The sequence below is a fragment of the Mustela erminea genome, chromosome 16 (assembly GCF_009829155.1).
Source record: "Mustela erminea isolate mMusErm1 chromosome 16, mMusErm1.Pri, whole genome shotgun sequence".
Taxonomy (NCBI): Eukaryota; Metazoa; Chordata; class Mammalia; order Carnivora; family Mustelidae; genus Mustela; species Mustela erminea.
The window spans coordinates 26,040,501-26,060,849 of NC_045629.1; the positions used below are offsets into that span (position 1 = coordinate 26,040,501).

The following is a 20,349-nucleotide window of genomic DNA, read 5'->3' on the forward strand; positions in this document are numbered from 1 at the left end:
TCCTGGGATTTGTAGTTTCTCTGAAGGCCACTGTTTCTCCGCGGCCGCACTACATCCTGGGACTTGTAGTTTCTCACGTTGAATGTTAAGACTTTAGTAATTTTAGAGGTTGTCCAGGGGTCCTTCTGCGGGTCGGAGATAATCTGCAGAGAAAAGATTGAAAATTGGGAGTACAGTTTCTATGCTAACAAGATCGTGCTCTTTAAGAAACACCATCTGTCTTTTTGTGAAAATTTGCAAGAGCATCTTTACGGCTAGCGCAGTCGGCGGGCCTCATTTCCTCTCTTCCCGACACCTATTACTGAAAACTAACCACGCCCCCACCCCAGAGGGTTGGGGCCTTTCTCCATCCTTACCAACTCCTCCCAGCACCGGGTTGCTCAAACTTTCCTAGATTCAGAGATCACGCCCTGAAATTCCAGCCGTCTGCCGTGGATGCTGAATTCCGAGACCTCTTTGACATTCCACGCCCCAGCACTCTCGCTCTTTAAGCCCCTTTCTCGCTCGTCGATCGGCCTGTCCTTTTCACTTGCTTTGCTGTGGTTAAATTCAGTTACCCTTCCAGAAAAGCTGAAACAGCTAAATAAAGTTTGTTCTCTGTTTACGAGCCCGTGGTAAGAAGGGAATGTAGGGCCAAGACACCATTTCAAATTGCTCAAATAGGCGCTGTTGTGTTAACGATGTCCACAAAGGAAAAATAAATACAGGGGAAACAAAATTTGTTGACCTAATTAGTAATTTTTGCTTGAAGGACATGTTTTGTTGATTTGACAGATAAAAGTCATTGCTTTTAACGGAGAGATTGCTTTGGGTTAATTTTTCAAAGCCTTTGCAAAAAAATATATATTTTTTTAATTTTAAAGTTTTTGGTTTTAACGACATCTCAGAGTAGAGTTTGGTAGGGAGGAGAGACCGTGGGATGAGGAGAGGAGGCGTGGGCTCATTTTCAATCATATTTTTCCTCCTTTACTTCAAAAGTGTTGCTTTCTTCCCTTCTCTTCCTCTTTTCCTCATTGTATCATCACTTTCTAGGATGATACAGGATGCTTCTATAGGCTTCCTTCCATAGCAAGGATGACTATATTAGTTGCCTAGAGAATGATAGAATTTTCCAGTTGAGAATACTGAAGCTAGCTAATAACAGATTTAGGGCTAGGACTGTCGTGTGTGTGTGTGAGCGCGCGCAAAATTTTACTGTATTTTAAAAATTTATGTAGTCAATATAATATATGCCTATTACAAAAAATACAGATTACAGATGTTTGTTTTTTCCATGCACTTTTACATCATCATACTGTGTGTATATGATTTTGAATACTGTTAAATTTCCAATTTCTCTGTAACCAAAATCTCAACAAGCATCCTGTTTAATGTCTGTATAGAATTGCATCATATAAACATACCATGATTCACTTAAGTATTTCCCTAATGTTACACATTTACCCATTTGCCTTGTTTTCATTTTTAAATTTTTTTTCAAGAGAGATGGAGGGTGGGGAATGGGAAGAGAAAGACTCAAGCAGATGCCACATTCAGCACACAGAACTGGATGTAGGGCTTGATCTCATCACCATGAGATCATGACTTAAGCCAAAATCAAGAATCAGATACTTGGACTGAGCCATCCAGGTGCCCCTACCTCATTTCCATTTTTTAAATCATTTTAAGTAATGCTATGTTAGTATATCTCCGCAATAATCTTTGACTATGTTTCTGATTATTTCTTTAGGATATGAACATTTTAAAAGATTTTGATAATCTGTTGACAGAGTCTTTTCAGGAAAGATTCTCCTAGCATATGCTTTAAACCAGTAATGTATGAAGAAATAATTAGGGTTCTTATCAATATACTAGCTTTATCAAAATTTTTCTTTTCTTTTTTCCATCATGCTATTCTGCCCTTAAGCTTACCTTAAAGAAAGGAAAGAGAGAGCTGGTGGATGGGGAGAAAAGACAGCTAAAATACAAACAGGATATACAATAATGGTGGTCATACTTTCTAAAAGTGAGAATTGGTTTTTAATTTTCCATCAGTCTCCATCTTTAAAGGGAAGCTCTTAGATTATATGAATGGAGTATCAAGTTTTATTTTTTAAAGCCTTAGTATCATTCCGAAAGTCCCAGTCAAGTAGTTTATTTTCAACAAATGTCTCTATATTACTAGAATTGGGAAAATCTATTTAAGCATAAATAACAATTCAATGTAATTCCATAGCACAGAATTTTCAGAATCTGATCTCATTTTAGCTATTTAGACACATTGAGAAGTAAACCAAATATTTTTTTCATTTGCTTACAGAATCTGTTGGAAAAAACTAAGCTTAACGGAAGTTAAAGTTCAGGTTCTCTCAGTATATTATTAAAGAAATCAATCAAGGAAGCCATTAGACTGAGATGGCTCTAAAACCTTGGTAGCCTATGGAAGCAAACCAAAACCTAAGCCAGAGTCAATTCCTGTAAATGTCTAAGAACAACCAATCACAAATAGCTAAGTAGATTTTCCCAAATAATGCAAATGCTTAAACTATAGTCAAATAATTTCTTGCTTTGCTTCTTCATTTTCTCTGTAAAAACCTTGTCCTTAGCTCCTCTCAGTGGAGGACTCAATCACTTTCGGTTTGGTGCTGCCCAATTTGAATAAATTTTTGCTCAAATAAACCAAAAATTGTTAATATCTCAATTTATCTTTGTAACAATATGAAAACACTATATTAACAGAACATTTTAAACATATCAGTAAAATGGATAGTTGATGTTTGTAGTGTCACACTAAACAGAAGTTTTTAAAATGTAAAGTGGAACATAAAGAAAATTAAGTCCTTCATGAAGAAGCAGTATACTTTTATTCCTTTGAATGCCCAGAAAAAAAGTAGACAGGATTTGGAATTGTCAAGGTGATATTATTTTAGACTTTTAGTTTGATCTTCTATACCAAAAGCATCTGGAGTCAGAAACATTCTGAAATAGTAAACAGGGGAGTGTCAACCCATTGGCTGTTCATTCTTTAAGACTCAGGTAACCTGAAGCTTTTAAACGTTCTGAGGTCAAAATAATCATGCTATTTTTTGGGCTTCTGAAGAATTTTGTAAGTTGGTATTTAATTTAATGATATTGCAGCATTATGCTATAGCTTATTTTTAGGTGTTTCCTCCATTGTGTTAGTACAGTGGATTCCCACTTTTATGCAGTATCTTTATATCCCCTGCTCCTTAGTCTTGGCAATAGGCTCTCAATACCTGTTTAACAAGTAATGAACAAACGTGTATATAGGTGTGAAGGATTCCAGAAGACCAATCTGTCAAGTATCAGCATCACACGAACAAGCTCCATTTATTTTCCACCCAACGGTTGGATTAAATTACCATTCATTTTTGTCCAAGTCGTATAAAGTATTATTACCCTGTGTAATAGGCTAGAGTCATTTTTCCCAGAAAGAAAATAGATTTGGGGGCCTAGAAAATGACGCCCACGAGAATAAAACACTTAGCCCGGGCTTCCAGGCTTTGTCTTTTCGCGCAGGGCTCTCCTCTCTGTCCCTCCACATTCTCAACAAGAGCGCTCCAGTCTGCGAAAGGGAAGCCGCGCGCAGGCTGGGCATTTGCGCGTCGGTGCAACTAGAGGCGGCCGTGCGGGGCTGAGCTCCGCCCGCAGGGAACGCGCGTGGCAGGGAAGGTTGCAGGCGGGCTACGTATCCTGCGCACGCGCGTGCGGCTAAGCCGCCCCAGCGGGCGTCTAGGGGCGGGGCATGCGCGGCCGGTTCCAGCTGCGGTCGGATGGGAACTGGGCCTCAAGGGTTCCCTGCTTTGCCGTAGTGCCGCGTGCCGCCCCTTCTCACGCGCGGAATGTTGCTTCTGGCGCTGGGCAGCTCGTGGGAGGCCGGACTTCGGCTTGGCGGGAAGAGGACGGTGCTGTGGGCGGCCGCTGCTCTTCGAGGCTTTAGGGCGGCCGCCTCGCGGGTGGTCCCCTGTAGCGGCTCCTCGGGGCTGGTTGGCTGCAGAAGCGCGTGGCTGCGGGGAGCTTCTGCGGGGAGCCCGGTTCTCGGGCGGCGGGTGCGAACGCAGGTCGGCCTTGCGGACTCAGTGAGGGTGCGGGGTGGAGGGAGCGTCGGGCCCGGGGACTCTGGTGCGGAAGGAGCCCTCTGCGGGGCGCGCAGAGGCTGCCTTCCTCGGCCTCGGCCTCCGCCGCCTCGGCCTCAGGCCTGGGGTCCCGGGGTTTATGGCACCCACGAGTCTAGGAGTGTCCGTTCGAAAGTGGTCATTTTCTGGGCGGTTCCAAGTCATTCACAGCTCGTTGCAAACCCAGCGGGTTTCCGATGACTCTAAACTATTTTGTCTTCTACCTCTGAGCGGAAGCCCGGAAGGGTTAATTTGCAACGAAATTAGATGCCCCACCTGGTGACGGAACTAAAAGAACTCAACCTGACTTTGAAGTCTGTTCTATTTTCTATTAGATGAGGCTACTTTAAGGAATTCTTTTGCTCCCTGGAAAAGGGGATGGAGACGTTAATCTTCACATTTTAATCTAAGTACATTGCCTCCTAGTCTTGCTCTGTAAAATATCAGAATTAGCAAACATGGTTGAAACTTGGAAGAAATGCCCAACATGGGAATTGGAATCTAATTACATTTCAGCATAAAGGGATTAGGCATACCTTTTGCATTTTGAAGGGTGGGTGCTGTGAAATTCATTTTTAGACGTTCGCGGACCTCTTGTTCCTGTGAAATTTGATGAAGATTTCAAGAAATATTTTCTTAAGAGGAAGGGATGCAATGAGCGTTACTCTTTCTTTTCAAATACTAGCTATAGTATAAACATTTTAGAGATCCTAAAAATGGTCTGGACTTGAAACAGTTTGCATTTGCAGTATTTTATTTATATTAATATCATTTTTTGGAAAAGCCAATGCGTTTAAAATTTTGACAATGGAGCAAGAGTGATGTTTTCCTTAGCCACAGGATGAAGAAATTATTCTGCTAAAATTTTGTACTTGTTCAAGTCCACGCTTATCAAAAAAGCCTTGAGTTGGGATGCAGACCTAGGTTTTCAAACTTTAACTCATCAGGTGACTGTGACTGTAGTTAAGGACAGCTATTTTTCTAGTTTGATTTCTTCAGCTCTGTAGATTATTTGGGGGTATTCCTTAAATCACCTTATGTGACAAGTTCTCTTTTACTCTTCATTATAATTTAAAAAAACATAAAAGTTGGTCTAAAATGCACTTTGTTATGTACTCACATTGTAATGGTCTCTGTTTCAATAGGTACCTCTTTGTTGGGAAGGATGCATTCGATGCTTACATACACAGCTTGAAAAATCAGAAGATGGAAGGCTGATTTATACTGGGAATCTGGCACGAACAGTATTTGGTGGGTAATCAAAAATGAGGGTAATTTCCTTTTTTACCCCTGTTTTAGTTGTAAAAAATGTTCTTGGGATATGTTATTTCTTATTTTAACATCTCTTAATTGCAAGATATGAGGAAGAATTAGGTTATATATTTTTTCTTGTGGCATGTTGAGACCTTTGCATTTTTAGGAGAGTTTAAACAGATTTTTAAGACTCTTATGACTTTGTGATCTTATGGTTGGGTACTAAAGCATCCATCCTTTGGTCACTTCCCAAGATGTTTAACAACAAAATAGAACAAGAAATGTGTATTTGTGTAATGTTTGAATATGGAGAGAAAAAAAATATGGAAGTATACCCCCTAAGTAGTTATTTTGGGAGGGTAAATATTTACTTTATATATTTTTTAACTTGGCAGTTAAAATAAGCATATAATACTTTTATAATTAAAAAATATATTTCTTTTACATTTTTTGAGTCACTTTAGCATTTTTAAGAAACATCTTTATTTAGTGCCCTTTCTAGGTAGTATAGAATACTGGAGAATACAAAGTCTGTTATTATTATTATTATTAAAGATTTTATTTATTTGCTTGAGAGAGGAAGTACAGAGGGAGGGAGAGAAGCAGACCCCCTACTGAGCAGCAAACCCACTACTTGTGCCAGGCTCTATGCCAGGACCCCGGGATCATTACCCTAGCTGAAGGCAGACGCTTAACCAACTGAGCCACCCCAGCGCCCAAGACAATGTATTAAATAGCTACAAATTTAAAACTCTTTCCTTAGCTCTTAATTTGGTATTTAGTCTGGAATAATTTATTAGGGAGGTCAGAAGAACTTGGGAATGTGTTTTGTTCAAGTTCCCGAGGTTGTATTTCATTTCAGTAATCTTAAAGTATAACCTGAATATCCGAAGGATTACTTTATAGCCAAGTCAGCCACAAGATTTCAGCACTGCAGTTGCATTCCTGTTTTTGATTATGCTGGTGTCACTCACCATCTAAAATGTACTCTGGAAATCTGTATGTTCTAAAATGTGTGGTATCAAAGTAGACTGTTTGGAATACAGTTTTAGCTATTTATAACTTTGGCATTAAGAACTGATTATAATTGGGGCGCCTGGGTGGCTTGGTGGGTTAAAGCCTCTGCCTTCAGCTCAGGTCATGATCCCAGGGTCCTGGGATCGAGTCCCACATCGGGCTCTCTGCTCAGCAGGGAGCCTGCTTCCTCCTCTCTCTCTGCCTGCCTATCTGCCTACTTTTTTTTTTTTTTTTTTTAAGATTTTATTTATTTGAGAGAGAGACAGTGTGAGAGAGCATGAGAGGCGAGAAGGTCAGAGGGAGAAGCAGACTCCCCATGGAGCTGGGAGCCCGGTGCGGGACTTGATCCCGGGACTCCAGGACCGTGACCTGAGCCGAAGGCAGTTGCTCAACCAACTGAGCCACCCAGGCGCCCAGTCTCTGTCTACTTTTGATCCCTATCTGTCAAATAAATAAATAAAATCTTAAAAAAAAAAAAAAGAACTGATTATAATCACTGTTTTTAAAAGATTTTATTTATTTTATTTGACAGAGATCACAAGTAGGCAGAGAGGCAGGCAGAGAGAGAGAGAGGAGGAAGCAGGCTCATAACCTGAGCCCAGGGTGGAGGCTTTAACCCACTGAGCCACCCAGGCGCCCCTGATTATAATCTCTATTGAGAGGAGTTCTGAAGTTACTGAAAAATCCATTTTGGGTGATTAGAAATTTCTTCTGGAATCAGTACATGAATAGGCCATTGAGCCTGTGTCATATCTCTGGCCTGGGATACCTGGATTTATACTACTGAGAGGTGTTAACAGTGATACCCATGATATCCTTCCTTCTGAACAGACACGGTTCCTTCAAATTCAGGGAAGGCTTTTTAATTACTTTCCTATTTCCATTTAACTCCATTCTGTAAAGAAGAGAATATAAATAGGGATTAATTTTGGTGTGGGTAGGATGTTATATTTATAGAGGAGCATAGCTATCCATGGTATTTAAAGTTCTAGAATTATAACTTGTATAGGAATTTAATGTTTGAGTTCTTTCAATGTCATGGTAATAGAAACTCACTCTGTATCCTTTTCAGAGATTGCTATTTTTTCTATGTGGAAACTGAGGGAGAAACATTTTTTCTATATAAAACTGAGTAAGAGACATTGGGATAGAGGTTCCATTCTTGAAGATTCTTTAAACTGCCAAATGGAGCCTCATTTAAAGACCTTTTTTTTTTTTTTTTTTTTTTTTTTTTTAAAGATTTTATTTATTTGACGGAGTTTGAGAGAGAGAGAGAGAGAGAGAGTACAAGCAAGGGGAGAAGCAGGCTCCCCTCTTAGCAGGGAGCCCAATGCGGTACTCGATCCCAGGACCTGAGATCAAGACCTGAGCTGAAGGCAGATGCTTAATGACTGAGCCACCTAGGCACCCCTCGTTTAAAGACATTTGGAGGGTCTTTTAGTTGGTAGTTCTTGCTAATTCATCAATAAATAATTACTGATGTCATAGTAGTCTTACTGTAGGAAGAGTAGAACTTGAACATCAAGAGGTGTGTAAAAAGGGCCTCTCAGGCATGGAAGTAGTATGAGCAAAGACATGAAGATGGGAGAGCCCAGAATATGTTTAGAAATTAGTAAGTACTTCAGTCCAGGCAAAATAAAGTGTACATGTGTATTAGTTTCTTCGGGCTCTTGTAATACATTACCACAAACTTGGTGACTTAAAGTAACGGATTTGTTCCCACAGTTCTGAAAGCTAGAATTCTGAAGTCAGGGTGTTGATAAAGGCCACGATGTCTCTGAAGGCTCTAGGGAAGAATTCCTTGCCTCTTCCAGCTTCTGGTGGCTCCCAGCAGTCCTTTGTGTTCCTTGGCTTATGGATGCATAACTGCATAATACCAGTTCTTGCTTCCAAATTCAGACAGCTCTCTCTGTGTCTGCCCTGTTCTGCCCTTACAAGGGTATTCTCATTGGATTTATGGCCCACCCTATTCCAGGATGATCTCATCTCATTTTTTATTATCTGCATAGACCCTATTTACAATGAAGTCACATTTGGAGGTTCTGGGTGGACATGAATTTTGGGGTGCCCTCTTCAACCCTGCGTAGTGTGACAAAGTCATGGAGGAAGAAAGGTAGTTGGAAGGAGTAAGGAGGCTTTTATATAGGCATCTTGGTCCCCGTTGTATTCCTGTTGTATGGTATGTGTACTGGTGTCATAGCAACTACCTGTGGGAGGAAGGAAGGAATTATTTTTAAATTACTAATAAGATTATTAAGCCTTCAACCAATAGCAATGAAGAAGAGTGTTGTCAGACTTCTGGTTTTTGGCAGTTTTGGTGAAAAATATCTCACTATGCTTTTAATTTCACGTACTTAGGATCAAAGTTTATTAACATTTCATCTGTTTAAGGGCCATGTGCATTTTTGATTCAGTGAGCTGTCTGCTCATATTTCTTGCATGTGTGTGGATAGGGTTTTAATCTTTTTCTTATCTACTAGAAACCTTCTATATGTTGGGGATATTAATGCTCTGCAATAGAGGTTGCAGATATTTTTCTCATTTGTCTCTACTTTGTTTATGTCCATGTACATTTATAATGTAATCAGATTTACCTGTCTTTCTCCTGGATTGCTTCTGTGTTTTGAGTCATAATTTTTTTTTTAAATATTTTTATTTATTTATTTGACAGAGACACAGTGAGAGAGGGAACACAAGCAGGGGAGTGGGAGAGGGAGAAGCAGGCTTTCTGCTGAGCAAGGAGCCTGATGTAGGGCTTGATTCCAGGACCCTGGGATCATGACCTGAGCGGAAAGCAGATGGTAACAAGTGAGCCACCCAGGTGCCCTTTGAATCATAATTAGAGAAGTTTTCCCATTCTCAGATTATAAAGGACTTCATGGATGTTTTCTAATATATCTATGATTTTATTTTTTACATTTAAACCTCAGGATTATTTGGAATTTTCCTAGTAGATGCTATAAGGGATGGATTGAATTTTATTTTTTTCTATGTAGCTATCCAGTTGTCCAACACCACTTTGGCCCACATATTTGAGATTTTTTTTTCCAAGGTTTTATTTATTTATTAGAGAAAGTGCATGTGGAGGAGTGGAAGGAGAGGGACAGGCAGACTCCAAGCTGAGCACAGAGTTACCACCCTGATACTGTGACCTGAGCCAAAATCAAGATTCAGACACTGAACTGACTGAACCATCCAGGTGTCCCGAGACTATATCTTTATACTACATTTTCATATGCAGTTAGGTTTATTTCTAGATTTCCTAGTTTGTTCTATTGATCTATTTATTTGTGCACCAGCACCACACCATTTTAATTATAGTCTTAGTTTCAGTATCTAATTCCTCCCCCACCTTTCTTTTCTTTTTTTGTTTTTCCAAATTAAGTTTAAAATCAACTTGTCTAGGATCTCAACTTGTCTGTTTTCTAACCAGATGGTGTTTTTGTTGGGATCATGTTAAATTATACAATCAAACTAAGAAATTTACATTTTAAGTCTTTTATTTAGTGTGGTAAAATATACCTAACATAAAATTGATCATTTTAACCATTTTTAAATATGCATTTCAGAAGTCATTGATTTTTAATCTTTTTAATATGACAGGTAAAAAGTATCCCACTATTTGAATTTGAATGTCTTTTCTTGGTAAAGAAGTTGAATGTATTCATTTCCCACATATTTATTAACCACTGGTGGTGTGTTTTTTGGTAATTTGCTGTTTTAATCCTGGGCACTTAGTCTAATAATGTTAGTCTCATATTTATTTAAACATTTAATGTTAGGTATGTGGAAGTGCTTGTTAATAGAGAGTTTTATTTAATAATCTGCTAATAACTGAATTAACATTTATAGTATTCATAAGGATCTTTGAGTAGTATTAAATTTTTATTGGGGAACTGAGGTGGGGACCAGTTAACCCTAAAGCAGGTTTCCTACCTGGAGAGGCAGTGTGGTGAAAGACCTGGACACTAGAGTCAAATTGCCTGGGTTTGAATCCCAATACTGCCTGCTTCTAGGTAGCTTTGTGACCTGGAGCAAGTGCTTTATTTTTCTCATGTTGTAAATGGGAGTGAGGATGATAATTACACATCTATTTCATAGTGCCTTTTTGAAGATGTCATGAATAAAGTACATAAAATATGTAAAGTACTTAAAACAGCTTGGAAAATAATAATCATTATATATGTGTTTTGATTTTGTTGTTTTGATGATAAAAGAAGAAAGGTAGAAGAATTAAAGTGGATAGATTGATGCTTTTATAAAATCTATAAATATTAATGTTATCCCTTTTTATTTCTCCTGTGTAGGTGTGAAATGTTTCTCTTATTCTACAAGTGTCATCAGCCTTGCATTACTACCATACATTTTTGCACAAAACAATATTATATTTGGAAGTCTACCTTTGCAAATATTATTTTATGGCATCATAGGTAGCTTTACAGTGATCACTCCAACACTGCTTCACTTTATTACAAAAGGTTATGTTGTTCGGTTGTACCATGAAGCTACAACAGACACTTACAAAGCCATTACTTACAACGTTGTGCTTTTAGAAACAAGTACCGTGTTTCACCAGAATGACGTGAAGATTCCAGACAGCACACATGTGTTTACCACATTTTATGCTAAAACGAAATCGCTGTTAGTTAATCCAAGGCTCTTTCCAAACCCTGAAGATTATAACCATCTAATGGGTTATGACAAACCATTTACTTTTGATATGGAAGAAGACAGTGAGAAGAAACAGGTTAAAGATGAGAAATGAGTCTATTGTTTTTTACATTTGTGCTTAAATGTGATTTATGTTCCAGTGTATATTAATAAAGTTGCCTTTACTTTTGTTTTCTGTTAGTGATTGAAAATAATTTGAAACTGTATCTAACAACTTTTAATTTTTACGGAATTCTATTCCTACATAATTATGCTATGTTTGAAAAATGAATCATGTAATATTCTACCACTTGTGTTTTTAAAAAAGTGAAAATATATTTTCATGCTGGCTTATGCATGGATAATTTTTTTTTAAAGATTTAATTTATTTATTTAACAGAGATCACAAGTAGGCAGAGAGGGAAGCAGAGAGAGAGGGGAAGCAGGCTCCCCGCTGAGCAGAGAGCCCAATGTGGGGCTCGGTCCCAAGACCCTGAGATCATGACCTGAGCCGAAGGCAGAGGCTTAACCCATTGAGCCACCCAGGCATCCCTGCATGGATACTTTTATATAATGTGGTTGTCTCTAGTCTGGGGATCGATGTCAGACACAAATGGGAGAGTTCTTTTTCCTTTACGTTTGGATTTTTCTAGGTGTATAGATACTAATTTCGCATGCATTAAAAACTTTTTAAAAATTTTAAAATTATGGGAAGCAGTGTTATTTTCACTTTGGTTCTAGCACAGGTTTTTGCTTATTTTTTCAGGCATAGTTGCCCATAATAGGAATCTCTGTCCAGTTGAGTGTGTAGCTACAGGAGAAATGGTGACCCAAGTAGTAATGTCTTTGGTGGCACTCTTCTCCTTTGGTGTATCCTATCAGAGTTGGAAAATCATAGGTACTAAATAGATGTACAGTAGCTTTTATAAAGTCACAATCTCTATGCTAATTTTATAAAGTATTGGCATTTTCAGATTTTTAAAACTGTAAAATGAAAATTAGTTCTTGTGAAGGATTTTCAGCAAGGAGCAAAAGGCCCTAAGTCATGCTCTTAGATCAGTAGATAACTTATTAAGTGCCCAGTGTGTGCCAGATACTGTGCTAGTTGTCAAAGTCATAGTCAAGAACAAAACACCCGGGGTGCTTGGTGGCTTAGTTGATTAGGCCTCTGCTTTCAGCTCAGGTCATGATCCCAGGCCCTAGGGATTGAGCCCCGTGTCAGGCTCCCTGCTCAGAGGGGAGCTTGCTTCTCCCTCTCCCTTTACCCTACCCTACCCCCTGCTCATTCTCTCTCTCTCTCTCTCATTCTTACTCCATCTCAAAATCTTGAAAGAAAAAAGAACAAAACACTCAATCTCTGTGGAGCTGCCTAATGTCTTCTATTGTCTGTCATGATGGTAATCCTAATCTTTATGGCTTACCTGTGTATGAGGAAGGTTGATGGGGAAGCATCAGAAACCTCACACGTTCATAGACAAAGATCAGGTCTGCAGCTGCTAGAAACTTATAGGAGAGTGTAACAGAAAAGTACTCCCCTTTCTGAGGTCTAGAGCCTGCCCTCTGGTAGGATCAGCCAGCTTGTGATCTAGCAGAAGGCAGGCTCTAGGTCTCAGGAAGGTGAACAAGTTGGTGCCATCCCTATCTTCTGTTTGGGCCTCTGCCTGCCTGTTCCTCTGTCCTGTCACCTAGATATATACCTGTTGCTATCTTGGCAGTTAATGTATCTTCCTATAAAATTTTCCATGATAAAATGTTGATCAAATATTAGTAGAGGCAAGAAAAAAAAAACACTTAGTTCCATTCCTAGAAGAAAAAACAGCATTACTAATAACTTAATGTTTTCTCCAGTTTCTTCATAAATTGTTCTGAGTGTACCATTACCTCTTTAAGTGTCCTGTATTCTTAGAACCATTCTGTCACCTGCGGAGTGGAGTGAAAAACCTGTTTGTATTAGTATCAGAATAATTCAGAAGACAACTTGGTTGTTCAGGGAAAAGAAAAAAAAGCTTAAAACACTAAGTGAGAAAGAGGACTTCTCAAGTGCATGGTCTGGAGCCACACCGGAAGAAGACAACGAACAGTATGTGTAGAATATGATTCATCACTGAAATAATCAGAAACAATTCAGGCCAACGTGAGGAGGAAAAATTTACACACACCTCTCTATGCCACTTTACTACATTCACCACAAGTGGAATAAAATCTTGGAGAGGCTGGAGGAGGTGAGGAGTCCCACTATCTACAGGAAGGGCATTGAGTTGGTTTTGAGTCTCAAAAGGCAGGGTGATCCTGGCTTAACATTGGGGTTGTATCAAGTAATATGCCTGTTGATAATAAAATGTCTTGTAATCCCTTTTCTAAACATTAGTTTCATTATTCTGAAAGACTTAAGCTTTTAGAAGCAAAAGTAACAAAGCGGCCATTAGGTCTCAATGATAGCCTTAGCTTGGACACAATTCTAGAGATGGTATTCTGATTTTTTCAGGTAATTTTGTTGTTGACTTCCCTTTCGTTGAGAATTTCAGTCATTCAAAGTTAGAAGAGTATAATGAATCAACATAACTGTCATTCAGATTCAACATTTACCAATTTGTTGTCAATGTTGTTTGACTTACATCCCAACCACTTGCCCTCTACTTTTATTTGGAAGCAAAACCCAGTCACTGTAACATCTCTTTCTTGAATATTTTTTAACTCTACCAGATAAAGACATAAAAATTATAATACCATTATAATACCCAAATTACTCCCCTCTTTCCAAGTCACTCCTGGCTCCCCAAAGTTATCAAATATCCAGTTTGTTCAAATGCCAATTTCCTCCCCACATTTTGTTTGGATTAAGATCTTAGTAAAGTACATGCCTTATTCACACCAATTTATTAAATGGCTTTCAAGACTCCTCTAATCTATGGACTTTCTTTCACTTTGTTTTTTTCTCCCTTGTAAATTACCTGTTAAGAAACAGAGTCCTTTGTCCTTTACATCTTTTCGTGGTCTAGATTTTATGATTGTATCCCTGAGGTGTACATTAACATGTTTCTCTGTCTTCTGTATCTCCTATAAATTGGTGGTATGACTTGAGATTTCATCAGATCGAGATTTGATTATTTTGGATAATTCATAGATGATGTTGCCTTTTTTTTTTTTTTTAAGATTTTAAAAAAAATTTGACACAGATCACAAATAAGCAGAGAGGCAGGCAGAGGGAGAGGGGGAAGCAGGTTCCCTACTGAGCAGAGAACCCTATGCAGGGCTCCATCCCAGGACCCTAAGATCATGACCTGAGCTGAAGGCAGAGGCTTAACCCACTGAGCCACCCAGGCGCCGATGATGTTGCTTTTATTAACTATTGTTGCATTAACAAATTGCCCCCCACAAATTTAGAGTTTTGTTTTGTTTTTTAAATTTTTAAGACTTCTTATTTAAGAGAGTATGTGTGTGTGAGTGAACAGGGGGAAGGGCAGAGGGAGAGGCAAAGAGGCAAACTCCCCACTGAGCAGGGATCCTGATGCGGGGCTGGATCCTAGGATCCTGAGATCATGAGCCCAAATCCTAGAGTTGGATGCTCAACAGTCTGAGCCACTTAGGTCTCTCAAAAACTAGAGGCTTAAAATGTAATACTGCATGGTGCCTGTTGGTCCAGTATCTGGGAGTGGCTTAGGTGAATGCTTCTGGGTCAGGTTCTGTCGTGAGGTTGGAGTCAAGCTCTCAGCTGATGCTGCTGTCATCTGAAGGCTGAACTGGGGCAGGAGGGATTGTTTCCAAGGTCGCTCACTTGCATGACTGACAAATTGGTGCTGGCTTTTGGTAGGAGGCCTCAGTTTCTCACCACGTGGTTCTCTCTTTAGGGCTACTTGCTGCCCCCAGAGCAACTGATCCAGAAGAGTAGAGTGGAAGCCGCAAGGATGTGTATGATCTACCTTGAAAGTTGCACACTTTTATTATGCAATATTTTATTAGTTACAGAATCAGCTTCATTCATTGGTGGAGGAGATGACACAGGGATTTGAATACTAAGAAGGATCATTGGGAACCATCTTGGAAGTGGGCTACCCCAGTGTTCATTCATCAGGAAGTTCACAAATCCTTTCTGTCTCTCACTCTTTTGTGAAGTTAGTAACCACTGATGCTCGGTGCCCAAGCTCAGTAATTCATTAGGTGTTGCAAAATGGTTATATTCTATTTTTCCTTTTTTCATATATTAGCTGAGTACTACTAAAAACAGAGAAAAGAGTAAAAGGAAGCAAGGGAAAATTGTCCCAAATCTACTCTCTGGTTTACCAGTATTTCAGTTTCATTAAATCAGGATAAATGTTTGATTCTTTCCCTTTGTTTATCAGTTTTCAAAAGAGTTGACTTCCTAGCATCATCTAATGATTAATTATACTTTTAAAAAATTATGAGCTCAGGGCACCTGGGTGGCTCAGTTGGTTGAGCATCTGACTCTTGGTTTTTGGCTCAGGTTCTGATCTCAGCATTGTGAGATCAAGCCCCATGTTGGGCTCTGCATTCAGTGCAGAGTCTGCTGGAGATTCTCTCTCTTGTCCCTCTGTCCCTCCCCTCTGCTCATGCTTGCTCTCTCTCTTTCTCTCAAATAAGTAAAATCTTTAAAAAAATTATGAGCTCTTAGTTTTAAATACATTTGGTGTATTTCAGTTCATTGTAGTTACTATCTTAATGTTTGTATAGTCTATAGGTAGGTTGAATAATGATCCCCCAAGATGTTCATGTCTGGAAACTGAATATTACATTATATGGCAAAAGGGATTTAATAGATAGATCTTGGGGAGATTACCCTGGATTATCCAAATGGTTCTAGTGTAGTCACAGGGTTCTTATAAGAAGGAAGCAGGAGGTCAGAGGAGGTGATGTGAAGATGGAAGCAGGGATGGGAGTGCTAAACTTTGAAGATGGAGGAATACATGGGTTCAGCTCTCCAATGAGAAAGTAAGGAAATAGGCTGTTCCGCCAGAGTCTCCAGAAGGAACCAACTCTGCTGACACCTTGATCTTGGTCCAGTGAAACTGATTTCAGACTTTTGACCCCCCAGAACTGTAAGAGAATACGTTTGTGTGATTTTAAGCCACCAAGTCAGTAGTTAGTCATTACAGCAGCAGTAGGAACCCCATCTTTGGTCAGTGGGGTCTGTCTTCATATTGGTTATCTAATATGCTAAGATGTTCCGAGCTCCATCTTGTACATTTCCTGCCCTATATCTGGAATCAGCAATCTCTTCAGAGTCTTTGTTCCTTTTAGTGGGAAATGGTATTTTTGAGACCAGTAGGGGCATTCATAGTTTTTTTTTCTTCTTTTTTCCCCCCACTTTTTTTTTTAATGTAGTAAAAAATAAAATAAAAAATTCACCATCTTAACCAATTTAAAGCACAAGTTTAGTAATGTTAACTATAGTTACACTGATGTGCAACATACCTCTAGAACTTCTTATCTTCCAATCCTGAAGCTCAGTATCCATTAACAACTTCCATTTCCCATCTTCCCTCAGATTTTTGCCTTTCTAAAAATGAGAAAGTAGCATAGTTCTTTAGTGGAAACTTTTACCAGCATATGATTATTTTCCTCTGAACCTGTAGTCTTTTAGGCCCTGACTCCATACTATTTTTATTTTTGGCTACTAATCCCAAACTATGTCCTACAAAGGATTTTATGTAGCGAAGTATCTAAACAATGAGCTATTTTTATAGAACAGTGAGAATTTTGAAATACATGCTACATCAAAATAATGACCATTTCATCATCAGGGCCCAAAATATTCCCTGGAGCTGTACTTTGCTTAAGTAAGTGCATTCTAAAGCCTGCTGTGGTCCCCACCCAAAGTGCAGAACTATAGCTAATATCCCATGTCTGCAGTCTCATCTAGTCTGGCTCAGCCTTGTGGCAGTACCTGTTGTAGAACAGAAATAATTTGCATCAGACTATTCAGTTCAGATCTATAGGTCCAGTTCTTTGGGCCATGAGAAATTGTGGTACCAAAAATTGTATAAAAAAAAAAATTGTAAAAAAATAATAGCAACACAGATGGAAAAGGAGTGGCTGTCTCTTGGGATTCCAAAGGAGACCTACAGACTGCTTTTGTTACTATTGACCAGGAAGTACTTTGTTTTGTTTTGTAAGCTCTGTGTTCTCATTTGCATTACGTGTTCTCAAAGAGTATATTCTAAATCATTTTCCTTTCTCCCCTTGCCGGAAGTGCTCGAATATTAAACACATACACTCAAAAGAGGAAACTCAGGAACTCAGAAATCATGTGACCGGTGACTAAGTTAAACCTTTTCTGCTTACTGAAAGGAAAGAGTCCGATGATTAGTTGCTGATCCCCCTTGTATTTGTAAAGTTTTGGAGATACTGAATCATGTTCTCATTTATGCTTTTTTCCACTCTGTTTTCTTCCATATTCGCTGAACCTGGGGAGCAACGCTGGGTCTGCAACTCCTCTGATATCTCTGTTTGGTATACCTATTGTGGTAAGTAAAACAGCAGCAAGCGGTTCAGGGTAGGTTTTCCTAAGAGCTTTGCACTGCTGTAGGGGGGAACTCAGGAAATGACAGTGTGTTCCAGCTGCTGCTGCGGGCAGCAAAGGTGATGGCTGGTTGCTGTCCTGTGTGGATTTTCTCGATCCTTCACAGACCTCACAAGTCTCTAACCTGTGCTGTACTTGCCCTCCAAGGGCTTCTTGTGTTCTCTATTGTCCGCTCTCTCCACCTCGAGCTCAGTGTCAGGTTCTTCCCAGTTTTGGCAGAACTCTTTGCTTCTGAGCTTTTGCCTCAGCCCCAAGACTTACTGGTTCTTCTTGAGAAGGTAGACCAGTCCTAGCTGCCTTTTGGAATTGATTATTGCTCTGGTATGTGTCCTTTTTTTTTTTTTTTCCTTCAGCACAGCAGTGGGCATATAACAGGTGCTTCATAAGTGTTTGAGGCTGTGACTTTTGAGGAGCCTAGGAAATACCTCTCTAATAGGATGTTAGCCTGGTTCTGTCAGTTATTAGCTGTGTGACCTTGAGCAGAAAGTACTTAGCCTCTTTGTGTCCCAGTTTTTTTGTCTGTAAAATGAAAGTGATTTTATAAGTTTTACCTATTTATTTAAAGAAAGTGGGGGTGGAGGGGCAGCAGGAAAGAGTGAGAGAGAATCTCAAGCAGGCTCCATGGCCAGCATGGAGCTGAGGCAGGCCTTGATCTCATGACCCTGAGATAATGAGCCAAAATTAAGGGGCGGACACTTGAACTGACTGAGCCACCCAGGTGCCCCCGAAAGTGATTTTAAGGCTATTTTACAAGGGTTGTTGTAGGTTGTCTTTAGCATGTAGCCACATAGAAACAACAGTATTGACGAGATCAGTCATACCCTAATACTATTAACTAGCTCTGTCACTGTTTTTTGGTTTTCCTCCCTATTTCTCTACAAATGTCTGCAATCTGAAAGCACAGCTTCAGGGCTAGACTGCAGTTTTGATTTGGTATTTTCCAGTGGTTTGCTTGGCATGGGTTGACTGGTCTTTTCGACCCATTAGTAATATCAGGAAGGTTTGATGCTTCCAAAAATGCTAGCTCCTTGAGATTCTGTTAGGAAAAAGGATTGATGGTGTAATCCTCGGGGGAGATTTATAAATGTACTTTGAGTTCTGAGAAGTTCTGTAAGAAAGAAACCTATTTAATCCTCCGATTTTCAATTTTATTTTATTTTATTTTTTGAGTGTGTGTTGGCTATCTTGAGAAACACATTCTGGAAAATGCTAATAGAAAGTTACTTCCAGGGAATTAGCGTAATTTCCAGGTGTGAGAACAAGAGTTAGCTGCGTGACCCATCTTACCTTCCTGGTTTTTTGCTGTGTGTGGATTGTACTGAATTCCCTTGCAACTAATCTCTGAAATTTTCCCATCCTAAAAGGTCAGTATACCTCTCCCCCACCAGAAAGCCTCCCTAGTCCACTCTGCTGCCTAGTCTCTCCTTTCCTTTGGCTTCTATGTACCACACATTGATTATATCACCTTCTATTTAAAAGAAACAAAAGCTGTTATTTTAAAGTTATCTTTACACCCAACATGGGGCTTGAATTTACAATCTCGAGATCAAGAGTCACATGCTAGGGCACCTGGGTGGCTCAGTCAATTGAGTGTCTGACTCTTGATATCGCTCAGATCATGATCTCATTGTGATAGCCTCAAGCCCCACATCTGGGTTCTGTACTCAGTGGAAGTCTGTTTGAAGGTTCTCTCCCTCTGCCCTACCCACGCATGCACTGTCTCTCTCAAATAAATAAATGAAGAGAGAGAGAGAGAAAGAAAGTCACGTGCTTAACTGACTGAGCCAGCCAGGTGCCTCAATTATGTTACCTTCTCTGTGCCATGTTTCACATGGCCTTTATTTGTATTACACTTCCTGTTATTATTCAAGCTTTTGATCTTTTAGTAATAATAATCGATTTGTCTTTTGATTTTTGATGGAGGACCTTACGCTTTTCTGTCTAATGCTGAGAAGTCCTGTCGTCCTTTGCTGCGCCCTACTGCTCTGGGGACTGAGGGGAGCAAGCAGAGTACACAGCTACAGCACAACCCTGCTTGGGACCATGGCCACTGCCTTGTCATTATCTTCCTTCCCTACCTTACAGAATCTATCTGGTGAGTCCAACATGCATGTGTGGGAAGCTCCGATTCCTGTAGGTATTCCTGTGAGGAGAGTGGTAACAACAACACTTGATTGAGTCTTTCTGTGAGGATGATTTCCATTCGATGATTCCATTTGATCCATTTGATTTCCATTTGATCATTCCATTGGATGATTTCCATTTCCATTTCCATTTGTGAAGCTGTGGGGTATTAATAGTGGATTGGTTTGCTAGGACTCCCACAATAAAACACCAGAGACTGCGTGACTTGACAGAAATTTATTTCTCACAGTTCTGAGAGCTGGAAGTCCAAGACCAAGGGTAAGCAGATTTGTTTCCTTCTTGCTTGAAGATGGCTGCTTTCTTGCCATGCCATGTCATTATTTGGTCTTTTTTCTGTGTGCACTTATGCCTGGCACTCCCTGTGTGTCTAAATCTCCTCTTCTTATAGGGACATCAATCATGTTGGTGTGGGACTTTACCGTAGCAGGTTCTTTTGAACTTAATCTCTTGTTTAAAGACCTAATCTCCGCATATAGTCACACTGTAAGGGACTGGGAGGTTAGAATTTCAACATATGAATTTGGTGGGGGGGGGGACACACAATCCAGCTTATAATATATAGAAATGGCAAGAATAAGCTATGTGTTCCTCAACTTTGGAAAAGGCAGAAAATGTGGGTGTGTGTGTCAG

General features: G+C 39.6%; 2 protein-coding genes across 3 annotated transcripts in view; both read left to right on the top strand.

Annotated features, from left to right (window-relative positions):
- The first annotated feature begins 3,714 nt into the window (after positions 1-3,714).
- TMEM70 (transmembrane protein 70) lies at positions 3,715-11,385 on the top strand. The gene is made up of 3 exons (XM_032316905.1): positions 3,715-4,061; positions 5,261-5,366; positions 10,694-11,385. Exons 1-3 carry the CDS (start codon positions 3,843-3,845, stop codon positions 11,149-11,151), a joined length of 783 nt encoding a protein of 260 aa, XP_032172796.1. The 5' UTR covers positions 3,715-3,842; the 3' UTR covers positions 11,152-11,385.
- A 4,258-nt stretch (positions 11,386-15,643) lies between these two features.
- The window catches only part of LY96 (lymphocyte antigen 96), a 31,072-nt gene continuing 26,366 nt past the window's right edge, over positions 15,644-20,349 (top strand). The window contains exon 1 of one of the 2 annotated variants that reach the window (XM_032316907.1): positions 15,644-17,518. In XM_032316907.1, coding sequence (XP_032172798.1) covers positions 17,407-17,518 — 112 coding nt within the window. In that variant the 5' untranslated portion in view covers positions 15,644-17,406. Of the gene's footprint in view, positions 17,519-19,514; positions 19,670-20,349 lie in introns of those variants that run through there. The other variant, XM_032316906.1, reaches the window with a different exon arrangement.